Here is a 26,535-nt window from a genome sequence, read left to right on the forward strand (position 1 = left end):
TCTCCACAGCTGTATAATAAAACCCTTCTCCTGTATCAAGAGATTCTTCACTGTGATTAGCTGGTCTGTAGAAGTTCAGTTCAGCAGTTGACTCAATTATGAAAGATGCTGTTTGTTTGCATCGTTCTATTTTATAATCTGTGGCATATCACTCCAAGCTTGCGATTTCTTTTTGGCCAGTTCCATCCACGATGGCTGATTCACAGCAGCATTACTGGCTTTCTTAAAGTGGCTTATTTCCTCTTTATCCACCAGTGCTGGTGATGGAGCTACTGTGAATAAAACACACGGACATTTTACATTCGCTTGCTGTGCAGCTATACACCCTAGCTCTTTCATTAAAAACTTCCCATGCCTTGCCCTACAGTAGAAAATCTTTACATTTCACAGGGAAGCTTCTGCAATATGTTATTGAGGCAATAGCCATTCCGTGCTCAAAAGAATACAGTGTTTTTCTCATGAATAATATCTTTTGGTCCCTAAATTTACCAAAACCAACATGATGACCTGGATTCCTTGCCATGCCCTGTGTTTAACACCCAGGCCAAACAAGAGAGAGTCTTTTCATTAGCAAGAGCATGCATTTGCAATTCCTCCTTTACCCAGCCCCCAGCTCACAGGAATTTTACTACCTTCCAAACTTCTGCCCTTCTTTCAAATTTGAATTTACCAAATAGATTCAAAGTTATTGTGGGAGAACTGATGGGCAGACAGTTTGTGATCACATAATTCCAGCTTGCTGAGGAAACCACATCAAAATTGAACGCTATTGAAAGTAATTTTGCATGCATTTTATGTTTTACACTAGGATAGTGCATTTGGGACCCTGTCCTGTGAAATGGCCAAGCACTTCTGATTCACATTTCTTTCAACACAGGTTTTGACTACTCTGTAATCAAAGTGGTCAAAAGAATATGCCACCAAATAAAACCCCAGATGTGAGTGCTGAGAAAACAGTTTGCCCTTGGTGATGTGGGGCTGGGGAAGAAATTACGATCTAGCCTCTCTACTCCTTTTCCAGCACACTCAAGCAGGATTTCTTCTGACAAGGTTGTGAGATAACAGCCTACATTTTAAGCATTTTATTTCCTACCAGGGACATAATGTGACAGTGAATTGGTTCTCAGCAGCGGCTCCTTCACTTCAGACTTTGTCTCTTTCCTCTGTTCTTCAGAAGTGGTTTTAGGTGCCAAGTGTGAAGGTTTGCTCCATTGCTGCTTCACTGACCCCTGGGCATAGAGAGGGATAAAATCCAAGTAATGCAGAGAGAATGCAGTTTGGAAGAACACGAGCAAAAGGAGTAGATGTGGTGCCTGTCATGGTCCAAAGACCACAAGCGCTCATCACACATTGGTCCCAATCCTCTCACTTGAGCTGATACCTGTTCAGAAAGCTCCAGTGGTTTCATGTTAGCGTCCATGATAGTGAACTTTACAAATGAAAACTGTCCCTCTGTATCTCTTTTTCATAATGGTATCTGTGAGTAGGTTATTATAGTCTTCAATGCAAAATGTATTTCAAGCCCTTTGCACACCTCTACAAACATATATAGGATTTGGAAACAGCCTTGTTCTCTCATGTTTCCCTTCCACCTCCCAGATTTTTTGGGTTAGGACACTGTATTTTTGGAGGGTTGACAGTAAATGGATTTTCCATAAAAAAAGAAATTGAACACATCCTCCCATGGATTTTCTTGCCAGTATCAAAAACTACCCTGAAGTGATAGTGCCTGGTGCCATGTGGGAGAAGAGGAAAGTGGGAGTAGTACAGTGGCACCAAGCCTCACACGCTACAGTTAAGAGCATCTTGGCATGTTTCTCTGTTAGCTGATATAGGGAAATAAAATGCATGGCATGAATTTTAGGGAACATTGCCAGCTAAAATCTGGAGTTTCCTATTCTGACACAGAAACGGTATTTTGGGATCATTTAAACCCTTGGTGTTTTAAGTGCTATGACAATGTTGAGCATTATTGCAGTTCATAATCTTGCCTAGACATTTTATTAGGTATTATTTCTTGTTAATCTAACCACTGCTATTTTTCATCATCTAGAGATCTCTTATTCCAGGATATAGTAAAGCTATCTGGGTTTCTAACAGTACCATCTGAAGCAAGAAAGTAGGCCCTTTGCACTGGGAATGCTATACTGGTATAGGACGCACACGCTCCTGCATCAGTGCAGGGTTCTTACTGTGCATGAGGCGATACAGGCAGCACTCGCACGCTGCTGCCTCCGTGAGCTAGCCCAGTACCAGGGAAGCCTTGTTAGTATTCTGGATTAATGCCAAGTGCTTCTGCTGGCACAGCTTTGTCATCTGGGAAGATCACTTGCTACAGGTATCACCATCTTTTGCATAGGATCTTTGAAGAGGCAGCATCAGCCCATATTCCATGGCACCACATGGGCATCTGAGTTAACCATATACAGAGAACCAGAATTTATATCTTGGCACTGTCTGCAAGTGCAAAAGTTATTTTTACTCTATTTCACTTCTCAAGGCTCTAAAAATTGTTACCTAGGAGCTTCTGGGACCGAGCTGTTCATTCAGTGTTAAATCAGTCAGGAAGTATAGGAGGTTCAATGAAATGCTGTGCTTAGAAGGATAGTTACAGAGAATGTATCCCCTCTGTATTGCGAGAGATCTGAGACTGTACAGTTTAGCACCTCATTTGGGGTATTTTAGCACACAATACACACATTAGATCTGGTAAGTATGTATAGGGCACCCAAGAAATTTTACACACCTCGCATAATTCCAGGATTTCTTGGAGATGTAAAATTACTTATCTGAACAATCAGGAACTCTGAATATGTAACACATTTCCGAGAGCAGTGTCTTTGTTACTTATGATTATACTCATTAAGTATCTGTAATCATTACAGCATGACCGGTAATATAGCACTAGATCCAAAGAATACTACAGGAAGGTGATACGAAAACGTCACCAATTTGTACTGTAAGTACCTCTGTTCTTTCCTTCTCTTTATTCTGTTTCTCTGTATCTGACTTAACATCTGGAGCCACAAGTTTTTCTCTGTCGAGTTCCTGCTCCTGCTGCATGCCCCTCTGCTTCTGTCTTGCTATGGAAATCCAGGCTGGCTCTGCGGGACTGTCGGGATCTCTTCCAGAGTCTCCAGCAGCCACGGGGGAAGGCACGCTTCTCTCTGTTGACAGATTATTTATGTATATGGTTATTTGAAAGAGAGTTGTAATTAGCTCACACTTGCTCAATACGCTGTTGGTCCCAGGACGTGTGACCAGCCTGGGTAATAGGAATTCTGTTTAGTTTGGTCTCCAGAGAGCAATCTTCCTGTGCTCGCTGTTTTAAGTTACCTGGTGAAAAACACTTTGCAACTTTGTTCAGCTACAGTCGCAGTGTCACTGCCTTCACGTGAGGGAGATGCAGAAACATGAATCAAGCTTCATTCATCTACCTGTTTTCCAAGGTCTCCCCTTCTGCCCCCTCCTCCCATCTGCTTTGTGGCCTCTTAGAGACAAGCATCAGCTGATTCAAAGCCGGACACAGCTGGACAGTGGTGTGGCAAAGACAACCCCCTCCCCGCTGTGGCTGCCCTTGGCTCCTGCTGTTCCCATGCCCTCGCAGCAGCAGCCGATGCCTTAGTCTGGTTCCTGCCTTCCTTCCACCTCTTTAGGAGCAGCCTCCCTCGTGCAGCCCTTGGTGCCTGCACACGCGGTGGGTGACTGAGCACAACAGTCTGTGTCTTCTGATCACACAGAAATACTGCTAAAGCCACAGGGTTAATTCACGGTCTTTGTACATGAGGTTTACTTTGACTTATCCCTGCTGACGCTGACCATGCTCTCCACTGGGGCCAGTCACTTTCATCATGCTCTACCAGAACTGAGATTTCAGCGAGACAAGAAAGAAAAAGCGCTTCCTAGAGTAAAAGGTCAAAAGTGCTACCCTGCTGTCCTCACAACTGCTACCGAGGGACGAGCAGTATCCAGAGGTATGGGGAAGTGAAATACCTGCTATTCAGATAATCTGTGAAGAGAAATCCTGTCTATATGGTGAGCAATAGTGGATCAAAACAGCTTCAGCTCCTCTGTTGGATCCAGTCCCCAGGTTCTCCACTTCTTCATTGGCTCGCACTGCACCCAAAATTCAGTTTTCCAACTAATGTGGAGCCTCTTTGAGATTTAAAAGAGGAAGAAGAACAGTACTAACACCCTTAGAGCCATCTTAGAGCCATGACAGGGCCATAGGGAAAGATGATTTAACCTTGCCCAGCCGTTTCTGGACACTAACATACCCAAATTTATGGAATGCTATTTCAGAGCAGAAGTTATGCTTCTCATCCTCGGATCACACACAGTCCTGCCCCTAGGAAAAGTTTGTTACCTAGTCAGCATCCTTTGCAGGGACCCAGGAGATGGCAGAGCCATCCAGGAAGGATTACTGCCCTGCTGTGGCTGCCTGCCTCAGGGCTCAGCTGCTGTGCTGGTGTGGAGCTGGGCCACCCAGCACAGGACCCCACAGAGCTGTCAGATGTGTTTCTGGAGGGCTACAGTCTAATTTAGAGGAACGTGGCCCCAATCAGGAAAGCAGGTAAGAGTCTCTGAAGCCACATTTGAGATGCCTCATAAAGGCATAGGAGATGAAAGGGATGATGCTCTCCCAAGAGCTGGAGTCTGCAAACTCAGGCACATTATGAAAAGCCCACAAACTTTCTTTGCTCGGGGATTTTCTGAAGTCACTGTTGTACCTCGCCAGAGACAGACTAGTTATTTGAGCAAGAAAATATTGTAAAGCCTATGTCAGCTAGAAACCGCAAAAAGAGAAAGCACAAGTTTTGCTTTAAGGCCAAAGCAAGATGTTTTGCCATCTGATGCCTGCATTTCACTTCACACTCACCTCATGTGATCTTGCAGGGAAAACTCCGAAAGAAACAAGCCAGAAAGTCCAGCTGTGCAAATGCAGCACAGATAGAGCAGGGCCCTTGGATGCTGAATGAGCTTCCCTCCCTCCTGCATGGCAAGCTACTTCAATTCTCTGCATCCTACCTACGCCCCGTCTTTCCATGCCAACAGCTGTTTCTCCCATAATCTTCTTCCTTTCTCTTCACTGGCTGCCCTCACTTTGTTTTGTCTAATTTTACAGGATGATAGAGAATAAGGCTGGAAGAGATATCAAGATGTCATCTAGTCTATCCTTCAAGCTGCAAGGCAGAATCAGTTACAAGATCAATTTAACATAAACTGTTTACTGACAAATATGTATCTAACCTGTTCTTAAAACCCTCCAAAGACAGGACAGATCTCAGAGTCTCCCTAGACAGCCTATCCTATGGCTTGGGTGTTCTTTTTCTACTCAATTTTTTCCATATTGGGTAAGTTAAATCGTCCTTGCTCTAATCTGAATCCTTAACTTCTTCTCCTATACACTATGGACACGAGCAGATTACTCATAGCCTCCTTGCAGCAGCCTTTTGTGCATTTGAAGACTTAGACCATGCTATCCCTATTTTTTTAACTTTTCCGATTGGCCATATTCTCTAGATGACTCTTGCTTCTGTAGGAATTGTCCTAATTTGGTCCAAATCTTCTTCAAAATACAGTCCTCAAAACTGGCACATAGCACTTGAGATGAAATGGTGCTAGCATCGGGTGAAGTGGAAGGAGTACCCCACTTCACCTGAGATGGTCTCCTGTACACATCAGTCAGTATGATGCGTTTCTTGCACAATTATGTGATTCCTGTTTTGTATTTAGTTTGTGAGCTCCAGATCGTGTTACTTCCCCTCTTCCATTCGCCATTTGTATCCGTGCATCAGATTATTTTTGCACACATAACAGAACTTTCTACTTGCCTGTAATGAAAATATTCTTTTCAAACTATGTTTCTACTTTCTCAAGATAACCCTGATTTCTATTCTTGTCCTCCAGTGTGCCCACAGGCTTTCCAGCTTGGTAATACTTGCAAACGTAATAAGCACACACTTAGTTCTGTCACCCATGTCCTTAAATATACTGAATAGTGTCAGACCTAAGATGACCACCATCTAATATGACAGTGAATCAGTAGTTGGCACACTCAGTAGCTTTGCATCAACGCAATGAATAGCTTCACAAAGACTGTATTTATAGGAATGTAATATTTATAGGAATGCCCTGTGATACCAGTTATCATTTGATTTGGCTGCTCTTGACCAAGTCATGTTGGTTGGAACTTATATCTATGTTATCCTGTAGACATTTAGAAATGGCTCAATTATTCCTTTCAGTATTTCAAATTAAGCTAAGTGGCATATAACACCCTTTCTCCCTCTCTCTCTTCTCCATCCCACCCCCCTTTTCAAGATATGCTACCTTCTGGAGCCTTCCCTTACCTTCCGCAGTTTGCCAAGATAACCACTAGCAGCTCAAGGACTGCTAACCCATCTTCTCTGAGTATCTTAGGACAAACTTCATTAAGAGCTTCATAAGTAACCCCACACAGTTGAACTGATGTGATGTCTGCTAATGCATCTGCCATCACATTCCCTTCTTTGTTTGTAGGCCATGCCCTTGAACCCATCTGCACCTTTTTAGGTCGTGAGCAATTTGGGCAGGACCTGTTAGTGCATTGCCCAGGTGTCAGGCTTCATCAGTTCCCAAAGCACTACTGTGATACACAGATCGACTGCCACTACTGAAGGTGATGGTGATGTCTAGTGTTCCTCAGAGGTGAGGATCCCTCACTCAGTACATAAAGTAGCTTTTCACTTCAGTTACCTTCTACCCAAATTAGTCAGCTCGTTTTCCTAGCATCCTGTAATGAATACCTATCCAACAGTTACGCTCAATATTACAAAGATGTTTCCCCATTGAAGCCTCCCTGTGCCCTGCTGGACTCATCCTGTAAATCCCATCAAACATACCCTTTCCCCCGTGTACAGGCCTCTTCTCAGCCCAGAGAAGACTGGGCTTCTTCTCTGACTGTACAGCTACAGACACACCACCACACACATCCTTTTCCACCACATTTTTACCTTCCTTCACTGTCTGTAATGTCTCGGTGCTCACAAACACCACCATCTACCCCAAAGGCCCTTTTCAATCCACCCACCGGCTTTCCCATGATACAGGGAACCTGGCTTCTGCCTTGATGCTGCTACTGATGTACTTCTTTGTCTCTGTGATTCAAAATCACCCTCTGTGTTTTGTCCCCTTTTCCCTGTCACACCACAAGAGCTTTCTGTAAACACCAACCGAACCGCGCGTTGTTCCTCCTCTGCTCCCACCACACAATCAATACCAACAAAATGACTGCTATGCCCAGGCTCTGTTTACTGCGGTACATATAATGGTCTCATTGCTATCTGTGTTCCTGTTTCTCTGTCATCCTCATGGATTTCAGATTCATCTTTCTGTTATTTCGATGTGCATTGCCTAGCACAACAGGGTTCCCAGCCCCGCAGCAATATGTCTGGAGGCCGCTATTATAACGGTGTTTTTCATAAGGCAGATACTCTAACGAAGGCATCAAGCACTTTTGCTCTTCAGACAATTCTCCCTGATGAGACGCCAGACATCCTAGTCATGCCAATTAGAAGGCAGCCAAATTAGAGCCAAGTATCATCCCATAAGAGATGGTATCAGAATGCCCCTGTGACAGTAGGGAGCAAAAGCTCTTTTATCATCATCTTTAAAGATTTTATATGTATCTGTATGGGCCTGACTTAGGACAGCAGAGTAGTATCACCTACAGAGGATCAAGAGCTGATCTGCTTCTGGGAGGGGCTTTCTTGTTTCTTGAAGTGATTACGTTCTGCCCTTGTTCCTGTGCGAGTCTTTGCTGCAGGAAGCCAGGCAGGCAGGCAAGGCAGGGGAAATGCCTTCTCTTCAGCAAAAAAGCCATCAGATGCAACCCGTGAAGGATTTGCTACCTCATCTGTCAGCCAGAATTACTGTAAGGGGTAGAAGAGGCATATTCACTATTTATTATCTTTCCCATTGCCCAGAGGTCCTTTACATCCTTCCACCTCCAACTAGAGAAGGTTTCTTGGCAGTATACGTGCACCATTGTTCCAGCCAGAAGAATGAAAGGTGGTGAAGTGATCCATCAGATAGTGTGGTGAAGTGTGTTTAAGGTGATTTGAGACTCTCCTATGAAGCTCTTGGTACTCTGAGGGGCACCAAGAGGCCAAAAGCTTTCTCGGGAAGCGACTATTCGCCAGAGAAGTGCTGCTTGCGTGTCTTTTTCCTCCGTTCAGTGACTGTCTGATCACTTTGAACAAGCCCTCCCTATCTTACCTCATCCGGTCATGCACTTTTACAGTTCACCACATGGCAAAGCACAGTGTTTAAGTAACCAGAGTGGAACCAAAAGTACTCAAAAGTACAATTTAATTCCTGTTTCTGCTGCCCGTCACGTGCACAGCAGCTAGCACAACAGTTCTCAGATGGTAAATGCCAGTTTTAGGGCGATAACGTACTACAAAATGCAAGCAGCAGCATCCTCTGTCGGAAGCTGTGCAAGTTCGACAGGCCACTGCCGCCACAAACGCCCCATGTTTCACTTCTCCTCTGGTGAAGCGGGGCTGAGCCTCTTGCTTCTGTGTTACTCTTGGGAGATTTTCTGAACAAAACTAAAATCTGAATCATATTCTTCAGTTCTTATGACAATGTGTTATTTTAAACAATATGCTATTCAACTGGTTATTTAATAACTTCGTAAGCTAATAAAGGATATTGCTGGCAGCCATTTGTCTCTCGTTCACTCAGTTTTAACCTCGTGATTGAATCTTTTTCTGGTTTCCTTGGAGCTGGCTTGGCCTCAGGCTTTTTGAAAGACGAGCGAGCCCCTTCTTCCCCTCGGGATAAGCCACCAACAATGGGAAGACACCAGGTCAGAACTTGTCAAGCTGCTCTGTGTGTAATGTCCCCACATATTAAAGCTAGCATTTAATGTAGGCTGCCGAGTTCTGCTGCTGCCACTTGAAACCACACCCAGAGGCTGCTGAAGCCCCCCCTTCACCTCTTTCCCACAGCCACCAAACACACACGGACAGTCGCAAGACCAGCCGCTCCGTCTGTGTTCTTCACCCTTTCCGCAGCTTCCAGACTGACCACCGAACAGAAGCCCTGAAGCCAAGTGAACCATAGCCACCTGCTCAGTTCCCTCCCGCAGATCAGAATCACCCGAGCTCTTCTCCGCTGGGTCTGACAGCGGCAGAGCTGGCTGCCTCAGTGGTCCCTAAGGGGGGAAATTCCCCTGCTGCAGCCCCATTAAATGCAGGTATCTGTTTCCTTCAGTATCTTACTAAAGCAGCGGGTTTTTTTTCTCAGACTAAAGCTCTGATCTTATAGATAAAACTTCTTCTGCCTAAACATTGTGGAAATGAATGGGTACACTTTTCATTGATACTTGGATATTATTCTTCAATGCGTCAGACTGTGTGAACAATAAGATGAAGGTAAAACATTAATCTTTATGTACAAAAGGAGATCTATGACTGACTTGTTATTGTGCATTGGTTTATATACACACAGAAAGTGAAAGAGAAATACATACCTATTTCTGTCTATTGACAGACAGATGTACTCAGTGTATTCAGCTGTATCTGGGGGTGTGTGTGCTGCTTATATGGATAAGCACAGCAAAGATATGTTTAAACATTACCCTGAGATTTAGGAATTGATTATTTTTTTTTTAGAGATGGCCTCAGATATTGTACCTGTTTTCTTTAAATCTAAAAGCCTTTGTGCGCACAAAATATAGCAGAGACTCTTTATAACATTTAAATCTCATACCTGAAAATTAACATCTTATGCCTGCAAGGACTGCAAAGAGTGGTTGTTCTTGCCATAGGCAGGCAAAAGGTCAGAGGCAGAATACTAGAGCCTTTTGAAAGTCATACCTCTAACAGCAGGCAAAGCTAACGTGGATTCCCTGCGTATTTTAAAAGCAAACATACTCAAAACTAATTCAAACAACTTTACACAGGGAGATAACCCTCCCATATACAAGTGTCATTGTTTTATAACACTGCTTATGCATGCATATTTAATTCCACACTGTTGTATCTTTGCTCATTTATAAAACACCAGTTATTTTAAGAAGGGCTTTACAAATGCACATGGCATTTAGTGTATCCTGGCCTACATATTTCCCTTTGTTTAATAAAGCACTACGTGCATTTGTGTCAGTGTACACACCCAATTCCTTAATTTCACACAAAGCTATTCTAAAAGATTTGGCTAAGTATTTTTGACATTACTTTCTTCTCTAAGCTGCTCTGCGAGGGATTTGACTTTGGGTTGGATCTATACCACTGATGCCAGGAGAGCCTTTTTGACACAAGAAACTGCTATGTTTGCATCAAAGTCTATTTCACTGCTGGAAAACAGCCATATTGCAAAATAGCCTGATACAACTGAAAAAGCAACTTCCTTTGGAAAAAAAAAAAAAAAAAAGGGCAGCTTTCTTTTCAGCTGTAGCCAGGACAGCATTAAAGCAATGTCTTTTTTATGTAGAGAGAAATATTTTTCTTGTCATTTCAGAGCCTGCATTTGCCAGACAATACACACCAATTTCATTCACCATTATGTTCAGCATCCCTCCCCAAGTTCCTTTTCTCTGTTAGAGCATGTCTCCCCACTACAGCTCCTCAGTCGCTGATTTTTGTATATCCTAATATGCACATTCACATAGGTATTGCTTTTGGTTTTGCTCATGTAATAACCTGTCACCATGTGCTATTTGTTTCTGCCCTTTATGGAATTTATAGCAAAGCTTATCGGCCCCAAACAACACAGCTTAACCTTTTAATTCTTGCAAAGACTTGTGCCTTTAGCTCCAGAAACTTAAAAATTACTCCTCCTGGGGTGACTAATTTCACACAGCCATTAAAAAGCCACCTTGCAGCCCGACAGAGGCCAAGCAATCCCCAGAGCAATCCCTGCTAGTTCCCCAGAAAACTCTGGAGAGCAGGAGCGCTGCTTTTGCCTGGGGTGGTGAGCCAGCATCCCACCAGCCTGCCCGTTGCCTTCGGTACCAGTAGTGCTGAAAAGGTAAAAATTGAACTGAATGAACCAAATTGCTCCTGCTCACCCCATGACACAGCAAACTGACTTTTTCGAGATGAGAGTACATGAGAAGGGAACTGCAGCCCCTTACGTCACCATTTCACAACTTGTCTTCTTGTTCGGTGCAGGGATTTCCTAACACACAATGGGAAGAAACTCCCTGGCAGCATAAAGTGCTGCTCCCAAAGGTGACCGCAGCTCTTTGAAAGAGCTGATGAACTCAAGGACTAGGAGAGGGCTGGGTACCAGCATTATGGGCGGTTGGACAATAAAAAAGAAGTGGGTGTCCCAGCAGATCAGGAGGCCAGAGATGACTGGCAAGCCACGCGATCCACAAAGGGCCGTGCTGATGGTGCTTGTCATATTTCTGCTGCTTGTGGTTGCAAAGACGTGCTCCCGACTCACTGGGATGAGGCAAATGTTTCAAAGAGCTTAAAATGACATTTGGGCAAGGGTATTGCCCTGCTAGGGCCTCATTGCGTCCCATGGCTCTCCTACATCTTGGAGAGGGGCATCACTTCTGGTGTCACTGTGCAAATCCCCCCACCAAGGCTGGTGTGGTGCCAGGGCCATCAGAGGAGGTGGGCACACCTCATTCACCCATGACTTCAGGCAGCCAGCTCAGGCCGATATGGCAACTTAGCACAAGGGGGTGCTTGGTCAGATGTCCAAGGAGAAAGGTCTGCAGTGGGGTAGGAAGGACCTCAGGTCAGTTTGGAGCAGACTGCTTTGTATTTAGAATTAAACTCTTTCTGAGTCCCGGCATGCCCACTTATCAGAACCCACTACAAAACTACTCAAAGCTGGAAATACGTGGAAAACCATAGCAGCTTTGCTTAAGGTGATACAATAAGAACAGTGGGGCAGTAGATGAGGAAGAATACTAATTACCATCGCAAAGCAATCTGAACCACCATGTTAAACAACCCCAGGCCATACAGATTTGGTGTAACACTGTCAGGTAGAGAGGAACACGTCCAAAACAGGGCTCCTCCACCTGCAGCCCCAGGTTGAAATTCCAGGTGTGTGCATCCCTGCCAGGGGTCCTGTGACAGGGCTCTCACCTGCAGACCCTATTTTGCAGAGGACAGTCCTGAGCCTGGGGGCAGGGAGTCTCCTTCGCCTCAGGGATGAGGACCAGAGGAGAAGCCTGGAGGAGAAACGTGCTCCCCAGCTTTGTTTTTCACCTTCTCCTCCCTCCAGCACTTGCCATCTCCCACCCCGCTCCTGCTGCAGTCACCTTGGGACTCAGCAAGAGGGAGGGGAAAAAAGGCTGTGTGCAGGAGCGCTGGTACCCCCGCTGCTTTCCCCTGTCCTCTGCCAGACCAACCCTACCATGCTAGGTCTCCTCCTCGCTTGTTCCTGGTATGACCCTCTCCAAAATCTCAATCGATCAGAGATTTGGCCTTCACTACAAATGCCTTTAAAGGGAGCGTTGGGATTATACAAAGGGAGAGCGCCTTGCCTGCAGGGTGCAGGGAGGCTCTGGCAGAATGGCTGTGAGAGCCTCATCTGGCTGTGGAGGCAATGAATCCCCTCCTTTATGGCCGCTGAGAGAGCAGAAAACTGTAAACGTGGCCAGAGCCCTGAAAAAATATCTGCGATGCTGCAGCAGATGACAACTGGAATCTGCTGTCACTCAGGGTGTCAGCAGGTGGGCTCTGGGGCCAGAAAGAGGCTTTTGTCACTCTACAGGACAAGTGGCCTGCTGTGTCCTGAGGTCTTCTTTTGGCTTGGTATTCCCCCGCTCTGAAGCTCAGAGACTGACTGGAGAAGAACAACCATGGAGAGGAGCTCTGCAGTGGCACAAAGAAACCTTTTCATTTGCTTGGCCAGCATCTCCTCCTTACATTCTTAACATCAAACTCGTGATCAGACAGATTCAGGGCAGGGAAGAAGTTTCTCCCACATATCAGAAGACCTGAAAATTTTTTTCCCCTTTTGGCTGTTCTCTGAAGTGAAGAGCAGAGGTCTCCTCCTAGAATTGCTTGAGCATACTTCAGCTAACCTGTTTACTGTCATTGCAAAGACCTCAGACAGTGGTGCCACTTCCAGTCTTTTCTGTTCTCTGCCTGTAGCACACAACATGTTAGTCTCCAGAGGACTGATTTTTTTTTTAACTCTAACCCAATTATATAATACAGACAACAGGGTGAAATTTAACAATCTGCAGTAGACACGATCTTACGGTCTCTCCTGGCTTTAAACTCCAGGAAGCTGCAGGGTAGTTAATTTTTGTTTTTAAACGAGGAATGAGTAATGATAAAGATGGATAAATGAATAAGCAAAGCTCACAGGAGACAATAAATAAATGGCGTGTTGAGCATGCCAGGCAGTTACTAGTATTTCTGCCTCAATACTATGGTGAAAAAGAAGGTCTAGAGGTCTGAGTCACTCATCCCACGCAGGGCGCTCCACTTAACATGCGCTCCTGGCTTTTGAATTGCCATACAGAAGCTCTAAATGGGGACACTTAGTGGCTTGATATTTCTGTTTCACAATACTTCCTAATGCACTTTATTTTTTGAGTGTCATTTGGAACATCCTTTAAACAATGCCCTGAAATGCAAAAATCACAGGCAAAAATATCTTATAGTGCCTGCTGCTTCTTCCCTGCTGTCCTTCTGATAATCTTTTCAGCAAAGGAGAATCAGAGAGCAACATCACTGAAGGCAGAGCCGTCAGGTTGCGCTCACCAGTGTTGTGATTGACACGACACCTCATGCTCTCACAGGTAAGGTCATTCCTCATGAGTTAAGGTAACTTTATAAAGTATTGGGAGTCTTACCAGGCACTTTACAAGGATTTGACTTTTTCTCCAAGTCTCTATCTTCATTTCTGGATTCAGGAGAGTGAATAGCTTTGTCCTGCTTCTCCCTGTTTGCAGTAGTATTTGGAACGGCTATGCTTTGCAAGGCTGGCTTTTTAGGCAATGGAGGTTTGCTACTAAGCTGTTCAGAGGACTTCACTTTGGGTTTCATCTTTTCATTTAAAGAATCACCAATATTTGTATCAGCTGTTTTTTTGATCTGTGCCTTATCACCTTTTAGAAAGGAAGTCAATCCCTCGTTTTCTAAATTAAACTCTGCACTGTATCTTTTAATCCCTTTTGATTCTGTTGATGAGTTATCTCTATATTTCAAGGACAGTGAGATGGATCTAAGTTTCACTTGAAAAGGACTTCTGTCTTCACAGCTTGGCTGATTCTGAGATATCACCGAAGAATCGCTTGGCACCGGCACCAAATCAACAGCCGGAGAAACGCAGCCAGCCAAAATTTCTGTAGATTGGCCTGTGTTCTCAGAGTCGGACTCTGGCAGCAAAGCCTCCTTTTTGTTGCTACATTTTTCCTCCTCCAGATCTGATCCCTTCTGCAAGTCTTCTTTCCACTTCTCATTTCTAGAGGAGACCTTTGCTTTGGACAGGAAGAATCCAGTATTTAATGGGCTTTCCAACTCTGATCTTTCTGGGAAGTGTAGGCTTCTGGTCCTTGGTCTCTCCTGTGCAGAGGAGACAGAAAACTTTCTCAGGGCATTGAGTTCATTGGCTGCTTTTTCAGCTTCCTTCCCCAAAAGTCCCTCCTTGTGGACCAGTGACTGACTGTTCTCCTTACCAGAAGCAGCTGCTTCTTGTGCAGTCTTTGTTTTCTCTAGAGAGCAGGAAGCAGATGATCCCATCTGTGCTGAGGAAGCAGGATGTGAAACATGGAATGAGTCCGTGGGCTGGAAAGAACCTATGGAAAATTGCTTGCCGGACTCTGACAACAGAGCAACCTCTTTCTTTGCCTCTTTATTACAGGGTATTTCCACAGGTATCTGATCATCCTGCTGTGTATTTTCTTCTGACCCTTCCAAGCAAAAAATACTATTCTTACTAATTGAAATATCTTCCTCGGATGGTATTTTATTTACTGAAAACACAAGAGGAAGCTCCTTATTTTCTTGATTCAAAATATTGATTGACACATCGCCCCCATCCCCAGACAATGGAACTGGTGTTTCTGAGGAATCTTCTTGCTTTTGTACTTCTCTGTCTGGACTGGAGTAGGAAGAAGTTGCAGAGTCTTTGCCTTCTAACAGCAATGAGGACTCAGACTTCACACACGTTGTTTCCAGTGTTGGTTGGCAGCCCTCTGGTTTATTCTCTGGTAGCAGGGCTTCCTGTACAACAGCAGACTCAGAAGTAGGCTGAGTCATCGCTGGTCTCAAAGCAGGGGGAAGGTCCTCAGGCATTCTGGGCTTCGGCCAGGAAGCCACATCCTGCGCTGCAGCTGTGCCACATGGCAGTTCTTGATTGCTGGGTTTGAATACAGCATCTGGCAAGTCTGTCTGCATCTCCTTTTCATCATCCTCTTCTTCTTCTGGGGTACAGCTCAAATCAGTCATAGATTCAGACTGGGTCCTCTGCAAGAAAGAAATTCAGAAAGCTCCATCACCATGTACAGATTTACTTTTTTTCTTATTCATCATTGCATTTACAATCAAGATCTTAGAGAGGAAGGCAATACTTGCCTCCAATGCTGAGCTCACTGTTTTCTTAACCTACATACTGGATGCTTTTTTATCTAAGCAGATCCTGGAATAATGTATTTAACCAGTATAAAAGCAATCAGTGACTCTTCCTTCTGCACAACTAGTGCTTTCATGCCTTTGTAGATGGGAAGTTCATAAAAACAATGGCCATTGGACCGTCCTTGGCACTTGATTCCCCAGAGCATACTGGATATGTTGTGTTGCTCTTGGGCAAAAAGCAGCACTTGAAAGAGAAAAATCTGTCCCTTTGTATTTTGCTACTGCATACTAGCATTAAAAATAAAACAACCCATTCTTGCATGACTCTGAAGAGGGAAGGGTACATAGAAGGAAGAGCAAAAACCTAACAAGCCCATCCGGTTACGACACTCTATGCCAGCTGAATATCCACCCCCATATGGCAGTCTTCTGTCTAATCCCACTGCCATACAGCATTACAGCCTTGCTTCCTTTGTGTAAAAGCCTTTTTTTTCTTTCAAGAGTTAGACTATTTGATAAAAGTTTATAAATGCATATGTAGTTATCTGTGAGGTCTCTTGATTAAGCTTCAGGTAAGGACTGGCTAAATATACAGGATTATTTGAAAGCACATTATTAAGCTGCTGAATATGCCTTTTCATGTGGTGCCTGTATTCGCTCACTGATTCACTGTAGTTTGTTGGGTAAATATATATTTTGGATGTAGGCCCTAATTCTAAGAACACAAAACTTGCACTCTGAAGATACTTCTAGGGTTCTTCCAGCTTCTTGTTTTGCAAGTGCAATTGCAAATACAGAGCTACAATACCACCTGCATTCACAATCCATATACATGAAGACATCAGTTATCCAGAAGCAAGGTGCACAGGCAGAGTCAGGCAGGAAAATATTAAAAATTGTATTATCGAAAGATGTGAACACTCTCCATGGAAAACCAAGAGGGCTCAGTCATCTGGCAGTTTATAGGCAGACTGGACAAACCAATTGTATTTCAGTAACAACGTTACAATGAAAAAGGAGGTTTGATCAGTGAGTTACTGCTTTACGTGCTTTTCTAAATAACTGGTCTCATCATTGTGTTGCTTGCAGCAGTGCTCTGCCGAACCCAAATATCACTCAAAGATTTTGGGAAATACAGAATATCAGCTAAGTAATATTTAGAGACAGAGGGAATAATATTCCTGGTGTTAAGCAAGCCAATTTAATGGCTTTAATGTAATTAAAACATTGAAAGAAACCACAAACAATAAAGTGCAAATACTGTAGTAAGAGCTGCAAACTTTAGTTCTAAAAAGAGAAGAGAAAGAAGAAAAATTAAGCTATGCCCTTCATAAGGCATGACAAAGAATCAGAGAAATGGTGTTTTAAAAGGATGGTTTAAAAAAATTTTTTTAACAGTATACAGTTTTTAATCATTTTTTTTAATCGTATACACCTTTTTTTTCCTGTGGAGACTTATTTTAAGTCTCTGTAGTGCACATAAAGGGTTTACAAGTTTGGGGGCAGAGAAAGAGGGCTGAATTCAGAACAGTCCTAATGTACAGAACTGGGCTCCAATTAATAGGTCACAACTTACTTATTCTTTCTGTACTTTTTGAAAATATAAGCCCAATTATATTTGTAAAGTTAAACCAGCTCCTCCATCAATACTGTCTCAAAGACTCAAGTTTTTACAGGATCTTTCAGACTAGGAAAAGTACACAACTTGATCATAACACTTTAAAAAAAATTTTTTTTAAGCAAGGAATGAAGCAGTCAGCCCCAACTTCTGCATCACAAACAAGATACTAAATTGTACTGCACGGTAAATTTAAGAAGAAATTGTTACATAAACTGCTGCATCAAGAGTTAACAAGTAATCTCATAATATTTAATCTGTTCCTAGTGCCTACTCCAGATACGTAGCCTCATCAAATAACAGCTATCAAAACCTAATGAAATATCGATGCTGCAATCTGACTTTTCTTATCATATCTGAATTTGAAATACAAAGTCCAGTGAGAACTTCCTGGTTTTGTGTCAAAGGTGACACTGTTTATTTTCACAAGTACCTGAGAAAATCTTCTCATTTTACTGGATCTCTGGTTCCGGGGTTTTATTAAAAGTTTGTGTTTAGCAGCAGAATTATCCAAGCAAGAGGAAAGCTCAGGTGGAGTGTCAAAATTGGCTGCAGGCGAGATGGTACTGTCAGATATCTGGGGAGCTCCAGTTTTAGCACTTCCATGCCTAGCAAACAGCTGACTGTCTGTAGAGTGAGATCTAGAAGAAGGACCCAATGTAACCTGAAAAAAAAAATAAATCCCCAAATAGAGAATCAAACAAAGAAACAAAGATGTGAAGATAACAATTCTACAAATAAGGGGACATGTTTATTGGCATTTTAAGGTTGCCTCTTTTTCTTTTTGACATCTCTTTAAAATACATTGCATTTCCTAATGTTGCACATGGAGTACTGGTGTTAGCAATTCTGCATTTTTAGCTGCTTGAATATCATGCTATACTGTCCAGAGGGAAGGACCAAGTCACATTTAACTAGAAGATCTAAAGCACACAAATACATAGCCAGCATGTTTTAGAAGACAGATTTATGACGAGTACTCAGTTACAGAACCTACAGGGCCAGTTTCCTTTCTGGGTCTGTGCTCCAGCATCTGTGTCTAGTTTCCTACCCACAGTTATGCTGGGCTGGAGCATCTCTAGCTTCCTATACGTCATCAGGTCCCTTCCAACTCTACAACACCCTCCTAAAGACAAAAGAATCAAACATCAGTGGCATTGACACTTCAGTCAGCTTGCGTTTTCTCCTCATGTATTTATATCTGCCAAATAACTAGGGAGTTAACCTGAAATGTAAAATTTAATTTGTAGACTATTCTGGGGAAGGAAAAGATGGACAATTCCTCCTAGAGGCCAATAACTCATCCAGAAACAACTCCTGAATGCTCCAAGGGGTGCAGTACTTTCACGAAGCTGGAATCCAGCTTGCCTGTGCCCTTCACCAAGAACTACCCTAGTCCCAGGGCTGATGCAAAAAGGAGACTGAACAATTTACAAAAAAGACTCTAAAGGCTTCTTCCTTTCTCTCGGATTCAGTTTTTGCAAACAGGCAAAACGATATTTTCAATCATGATATCTGTCATGGCATTAACATGACGTCTGACAACTCGTGACAGCACTCCCTTTGTAGGCTTGAAATTCCAGTTCATTTCATTAGAGGAGCTTTCCTCCTTTGTCATGCTTTCTTCTGTGGGCTTTCTTCTTCTTTCTTCTTCTTCTTTCTCCTTTCTCTGGAAGTGGTATTTTACTGAGGGGGTTGGATGGGAGAAGGGAGAGCAGGATAGTGTTTGTTTTATTTAGGGAGGGAAAAAGCATCAGTGTTTTCTGCAAGTAGAATTCTGCATTATGCACTGCAGCCAAAAGATAACTCTGTAGTGTAGCGAGGGCCTGCTACAGCTTCCTCAACAGCCAGGGGAAATCTCCCATTGATTTTAGTGGAGGCTGCATCCACAGCTTCCGATCATGCTTTCTATTTAAGAAAAAAAAACTAGCTCAGCCATGCTGAATAATGGATGCTCTCATTAATTTTCACTCTACAATATCTGCAGTCTAGTACTCAAACATGACTAATGTACAACAAACGATACGTGGCTGCATTATACATTAGTACCTAACAGTGAATACATTGACATTTCAGCTCCATGATAAAGATTCAGCACATGTTCTCTTTCAAGGCACGTCATTATTTGCCTGCCTTTCTTCTGGCTTCTGCTTTTCCTCGAGAACTTTGTATGTCTTCTCGTTGGCAGTGCTCAGTGTTGGCCATTACACTGGAAAATCAAGAATCTGGTTTGTTACTTAAATTTCAGCAGCCTGAGTGAATGCCTGCTCTGAGCCAGCTGCAGAAGTCGCCTGTCCCACAAAGCCTGGCTCTGGCAAAGCCTGTTAGAGGAGGGGATGGCTGGCAGACCCCTTTCCCCAAACCCCATGTGCACATGGCTCAGCTGTCCTTCAGCTGGTTGTGCTGGGTGGCACAAGGTGGCCCATCCCCAAAGCCAGGATGGGACAGTCGTGATCCTTTTCTCCCTTCTTCGATCCAGGAACCCTTCCCAGAGACAGCAAGGTGTCACTGCTGCCCAAAACCTCAGGGCTGCATTGTGCAAAACTCCTCAGTCCTGCAAGCTGGTCTCCTCTGACTTCTAGAAGCAGGGCTATTCTCTCCAAAATGCCAGGTAGTAGGCACGGCGGTTTGGGAGGAAAGCCTTCAGATGGGGCTACTTTCTGGCTGCGTTCCGAAACTGGACTGGGATGAAGAGAGCTCTGAGCTAAATGATGGGGCATGTGGAAAAAGCTGAGCAACCACATAGTCACCACTGCGTCTCAGGAGTCAGCAAGTGAGTCAGAGAGTGATGTTAATGGAACAACAGGGAGACATAAATCCTCCTGTAGCAAACATGCATCTGGACTGGACAAATTTACAGTGAGCCTATACCAGTTTTCAAGAAATACCTTCTTCACGTGTTCTGGTTTTTTTCTTTAAAAATACTAAAGTTTCACTGCATGTAAGTGGTTTTTCAAACAGCTTCATGTGGAATCTAACAAGTGTGGCTAGAAATCTTTGCTGAGCCCTGCTGCAGCTGGCCTTGAAATACATTGTGCATAATTACCAAGGAATAGTCAGCTCAGGACTAGCTTCTCTATTTCCTTTCTGCAATTCCCCTCTATCCCTCCTCCTATTTCTAGAAAACGCTTTTCCCTTTACCCCCCATGTTGTTTCCACCATGACTCCAGCTGCGGACAACTAAAAGGGACTCTTCAGAGCCTTTCAAAACCACCCTTTAATCAGCCAGAACGGCTGGCTGCTGATTGAAGAAAGCCATCTATTTGCCTGTACTCAAGTCCTGAAAACATAATTTCAGCAAAATTCACAGCTCGCGCTGGCTCATGTGGCAAGAATCCGACTGAAGGCTGAACCTCAGACTCCTAAGCAGCAATGTCAGCCACTATCATCAGGCAAACACTTTCTGTATCAGTGCGAGGTAACCTTGTACTTAAAGCAAGAGGATGGGCAGATTTCAGAGGATCTGTTTTGTTCATGGCTCCTCAACAAGCTTCCTCCCTTATCCTATGCATGTAACCCAAGCAGCCTTTACTGCAATTTCCCATCTTTAAAAAAAGGGATACTGTTTCAGCGTCTGAATGTGGTTGGTCGTGTTTGGAGATTAAATCATGTCTGTAAAGTTTGCTAAAGGATATGAGCTATTCTGGAGGGCTTAATTATTATCAATGGGAGATTACTTGGCGTCAGAATTATGTTGATAAATAATCATAACTTTTATGTTAGATGGACAGGCATTAAAAAAGCACAGCAAACAGACAGGCATGCAATTACATACATCCAAGGTTTTTTTTTGCAGCAGACAGGCAACAAAATAATATTTATGTCTTACATTTCTTTAAAAAACTACTATGCATAATTGCTTGGCCCTTAATACATTTGGCAGAAGTTACCTGTTCTTCTTCTTCACTGCCTGTTCCAGCTAAACTCAAAGAGCTAAGGTGCTTGTGAGAGTCAGAGAACTGTGGGATGGAATGAGGAAGAGATTCAGTAAAAGATGACAAACGAGACGGATATACTCACAGAAACCATCTACACAAAGTGCACACAGATACTGACAATGTAAGTTGTTTTTCTCTATAGTCTTAAGGATTAGCAAGGACACTGCAAACATAAAGTGTAAGACATGCAGATAAAGAATGAAATAATGTATAACAAAACTATCATTTAAAAAGAAAAAAGTTTCAAATTCTTTTATGTTTCTTTTTCTGATGACAGCCTAGAAAATCATTAAAGAAGAGAGCTCTCTTATCAGCACATTCAGGGGAGAATACAGATTTTTCAGCCTTTTTTTTATGCCTGGCAGCTCTCTGTAGTCCCTAAAAAACCCCATGCATGCACACAAACACATCCTCTCCTTCCTAGTTCTGCATTTTGTGGCATGATACTTATATTTTAACAGGAACAGAGATTCTAAGTAGCTGTTTACACAGAGAGAGCATTTCCCATTTGGAGTAAGGTATTTCAGGGTTAAAGTAGTGATACATATAGCAAACCAATTATTTTATTCTGCCTTCCACACATAGGTAAAACAAGTCAGTAAACACTGATTTTTGTCAACACCAGAACTACTCACTCTTGTTGTTGTGTCTGAATTTAGGTTTTCATGGAGCAAAGACATTTCTGCAGGGCTCCTGGGTAATCCATCGTCTTCAGAACTGGTCCCAGTGTCCTCTGTTCGCTTTGCATGAAGTCCAAATGGAGGTGGAGGTCCCAATTTCATGGTAGGCTGGAGTTTCAACTTCATCATGGCATAAAATACATTAGCATGTGATAGTGATGGAGGTTTCCCCAGTACATTTTTTAGCTCAGGTCAATGAGTTACCTTTATTTTAACTTCACAATTGAATGATCCAGAGCACAGGACATCTCACTTTAGACGTTCTCTTAGGGAGCCAAACAATCTATCCATTTTTCAACTATCATTTAAGTAGAACCAAGATATGCTACTGCTGTCTAATTAACAAATGGGACATTTAATGCAAGCTGCAGACAGATATTACTTACTAATCAAATGTTCAACCACAAATATTATCCCAAAAAATCAAGCCTGGAAAGACATTCCACCTCTTGCATTTGAAAAAGTTATGTTGTGTAAATTACCTGTAAAGCTCTAATCCGATCAGAAACGTTTTCTTGAGAAAACACTCTTATTGGCCTTGTAGGCTCTTGCCCAGTCTCAGGGGTGAAAATGCTATCATGTGACAAAGCTCTGCTTCCCATAATGCCTTTATGTGTCCTAGAATAATATAAGAAATGAGTGAAAACATACAGAGTTTTTTGCTAGTCCTATTACTCTTAACTCAGGTGGTCTGTTGAACATGGAGTGGGAGATAGGTGTTTGCAGCACCCATCACACAAGGTTCCAGACTTTGCCATGAATACAATACAGTCATTCAGGCTAATCTAGGTAACACCTTTAAAAACCAAACAAAAATTTGCAAATGCTGTTATCTGTCACATTAACAAACTGAATCAAGGTTAAAGACAGTTTAACCCCAGCAACTGAGTTACATCTTATGGAAAAGCTACTGCCCCTTGCCTGGAAGCTAGCAGCCGGGTGGCGTGACAGTGCTGCAGGCAAGCCCAGGTACAAAATGAAGGGAGTTCACATAAACGAGCCTGTACTTGAGATGGACTAACTTCTTGCTAATGTAAGAATGTGTCTTGCAAACGACTGATCATTACCATAGGAAGAATGTGGTACAGCATTTAATGTATCTCTGCCATGCAAGTCATTAAGAAAAATATTCCAGGCAATATAGTTCTCACATAGAATAATTTGCATAAATCCTTACAAGATGCTTACAAGGTCCTGTGCTCTATATCAAGATCCCTGGGATTTTCCCTTACGAGCCTGCGGGGGACATTTTTTCATGGACACTCTTTGTGGGCTGGTGAGAGAAAGCAGGAGGTGCTTTGTGGGTAGCTTCTCTCATATGCTGTTTCTTACTTTTGATGCATGTGGTATGTAACTTCTTTTGCAAATGTTACATGTGGGGCATGAACACCTTGTTTCCTCATGGGAACAGTACAGGAGAGCCACGGACAGACAGCTAGCTGCTAGGAGGTCTCTTGTGCTCATTTTCCTCAGCTTAGCTCATAGCCTAACTGAGCAGGGACCAGAAATGCGTGCACATGGCGCTTCTTCTAGGACTCCCTTCTTTTAAATTTTTTAAATAAGACAGCTATGAAATGGCAAACCAGAGTACAGAATACAGAACTCTTTGGGTTCATGTAACTATCAAGTTATTTGAGCAGACACTCTAGAGAAAAAACAAAAAAGAAAAAAAAAACAGGAGGAGAACTGTGTATTTTTGGATCTTAGATACTGTCACAGGGACATTCAGTAACATAAACAGACATGGCAGAAAGTAACATTTTCCTTGTAATGGCTGCTATAAATATGTTTGATAAAACAATAGCAGGAAAAAGTTTATCTGTATTTCTGCTGCAGAAGGAAGGAAAGCCTGCTGTTTCTGCTTAATGCGTTAGAGACGTTAGGAGAACAATTTACCTAAGTGAAAATGTGATCTCTGCAATGTATGCAGGGTCAGACAGATCTATAGCGATTTGCAAAGTGCGTGCCAGCCAGGGCTGCGATGGCTGCTCAACGCACGGCCATTTTACAAACCTGCAACGGCAGCCAGATAAGCGGCGTTGTTGCATGGGCACGTTTACCCCAGCATGCTACCTTTGCTTTCTCTTTCTAGCAGACGCAGACCCCCTGGATGCATGGTGGAGCTACCCTACATGTCTCCTCAGATTATGAGCGCTGGAATTAATTTTCCTGCCTTTCAAGGAATTTCCTGGTCTTTGTCTGTCTAAACAAAGATTAAGAAACAATAATGTAACAACCTTGCAAGTAACGGCACAGGAACGTGGCCAAAACAGCCAAAGATCGCATCCACTCGGACGTGACCTTGTTGGGTCGTGCAGGAGGGAGAGAAAATCTGACCATCCATGTCTTAAAAATATGTTGTCGAGCAAACAGCAGTGCTATAGCCCACTGGTAGACCTGGTGCTGCCAGCCCGGCACTCCTGGGGCTTCAAGATGGACTAATATTACTGTTGCCAATGCCACAAAAGGCACACACACACAAAAATTGTTAATAATTTCTTTTGGTGGTTTGGCGCTGCCTGGTGGCCGCCTGGTATAACGTCGTTGTAAATGGCCGGGATGGTTTGGTTGCCTTTCCCTGGGCACAGGTTGCTGCCCCTGGGCACAGCAGCGTCTCTGGCCCGAGGAGCAGGAGGCTTGTTCGGGGAGGCCCAAGAGCCACCCGTGCAAGGACTGGCTTTCTAGGCAGCCAAGGGGCTCTTCAGTCCACCTCTCCATCCAGGAACACATTTGACCTTTAGACCGGGTTTCTCATGGTTACCTTTCAGTAGTGGGCAACGCTTTTGGCAATGCCTGAACGAAGACAGGATTTTCAGAGGCAGATACACAGGCTGGGATTCATCTGGTCTAACTTCAGACATTAAACCACAGGTATCTACATCGGAGCTGGTCACCCCTGGCTCCCGTTTACATTCAGTGGGGAGAAACAGGCACTTCCAGAGCCTGGTTCATCTGAACAACTTCAGACATCTACACAAGAAAGATACAAGCTTTCTTAGTAGTGTTGACTTCTCTCTGCTGATTATAAAAGGCAGCTGGTGACTAACTCAGATGCAGACGTTTGTCCTTTGGTCAGATGGATCCCATGTATACAGAGGAAATAAAGGCTTCACAGCCTCTGGTTCCTGCTGATTTTAGTTGCGGTCATCCCCTTATCTCTTCCTTGCTTTCAAAACCCAGTGTAAATGGTTAGGCATATAAATTTCTTTAACAATCTTTAGGAGTTACATCTTAGGGGCATAAGACAATCCTGGTAAGATATAAGCTGAGTGCCTAATTCATTTTTGAAGATGGGAATTACATTCTTTTGAAACGATAACCCAAGGCTTATTTCTGATTGAATTAAAGCTTTTTTAGTTATTATTTCTTGCTGTACCCCATCCAATTCCCTTGCGATTTGTCTTGCATCAGCCATTTTAATTTGTACTTTCCTGAAAAAGGCAAGTGTTTGAGAATGCTGCATTCTGAACAAGAGGAGGACGCAATTTTGGGGTGTCTTTAATCTACAAACATTGTAGCAGTTCTGTGTTTGTTTACCAGCTAGAGTCCAAAGACTTACTCAAGTTCATCCTCAGAATCATCATTAACATGCATGTCGTGAGAGGCCGCAACATCACTTGTTGACTGGAATAACTTCGGAGTGCTGCTCCCAGAAGACAATGTCACTTTCCTTTTCTTTTTACCAAAAAACTTTTTGAAAGATTTGAACTTTGATTTTTTCTTTCCTAAGTGGAGAAACATAATGAAGATGCAATGCAGCAGCATGTGCAAGTTTTTAGAACAATAATAATTCCTTTATAATTTCTGCATAAGTGGATTTTTTTCCTAGAAAATGCAACACAGTCTGCTCTTGCATTATGTCTTTTAAGACTATATTGATAGCATGAAATTACTATTATCTTGGAGAATGGATTGCAATGTTTATGACACATAAGAAATAACCTATGGTGTAGAATCTTTCCTAATAGAGTTTCTACTTGCCTCTTGAGATAATTAGACTGTGAAGAAAGACTTCAGTATTAACAGCCTGGGATATGGAGAAGAAATTACAGCTTGGAAAACCACTGCCTTTGTTCAGCAAGCTAAATAGTGATGATAAGGACAATGCTACCAAAACCAATTTAAATGCAGAAAAGGCTTACATAGGTGGAATGCACAGTGTTGGGAGGCTAATGCTTTAAAAATATCAGTTTTCTAATACATCCCAGAATATTTTGAATGCTAATTACAAGACTCAATGGATCACAAAGTATTAAACTAGAAATCAAGCAATAATCTTGAAAAGCAATGCTAGTCTGCTCAGTGAGGAAAGACTTGAATTAGGATCAGTTGCAAGCCCTGTAAAGGAAACTACTTCAAATGAAATCAGCGTTTTGCACAAGACATCCCAACAGCTTGTGCCTGTCCCATATAAGTTGGCATGACAGCACTGTAAAGCATCCCTGTCAACATTTCACTCATCATTGGATCTTGTTGGGTAAAAAAGTTAACTTGGTCACAAGATGCTACAAAAATCTTATTTCAAGCCTCTGAAAATGTCAAAAATATAACAGCTCTTGGAGAAAGGAGGAAAGAAAGGGAGAATGCATTCTCTAAACAAACAGATTCACTTCTATGATAGAGCTAAGGCATTGAAGCTCAAGAAATCACAGCACTTTTCTTTCACTGGGGAAGGGAGCAATGCTACCTGAATTGTCCTCTCCCTCTCCTTCAGTCTCTCGCATCTTAGGGTCCATTATCCTTGAGGAACTCAT

At 43.0% G+C, this 26,535-nt stretch overlaps 1 protein-coding gene across 1 annotated transcript; it reads right to left on the minus strand.

Moving 5' to 3' along the window:
- On the minus strand, positions 1-26,535 carry CRACDL (CRACD like). The gene is made up of 10 exons (XM_072853274.1): positions 26,469-26,535; positions 25,341-25,506; positions 22,264-22,399; positions 21,737-21,901; positions 21,054-21,122; positions 17,597-17,827; positions 13,823-15,437; positions 2,968-3,167; positions 1,094-1,229; positions 1-272 (listed from the first exon to the last, which is right to left on the minus strand). Exons 1-10 carry the CDS (start codon positions 26,533-26,535, stop codon positions 127-129), a joined length of 2,931 nt encoding a protein of 976 aa, XP_072709375.1. The 3' UTR covers positions 1-126.

The sequence above is a fragment of the Ciconia boyciana genome, chromosome 1 (genome assembly GCF_034638445.1).
Source record: "Ciconia boyciana chromosome 1, ASM3463844v1, whole genome shotgun sequence".
Taxonomy (NCBI): Eukaryota; Metazoa; Chordata; class Aves; order Ciconiiformes; family Ciconiidae; genus Ciconia; species Ciconia boyciana.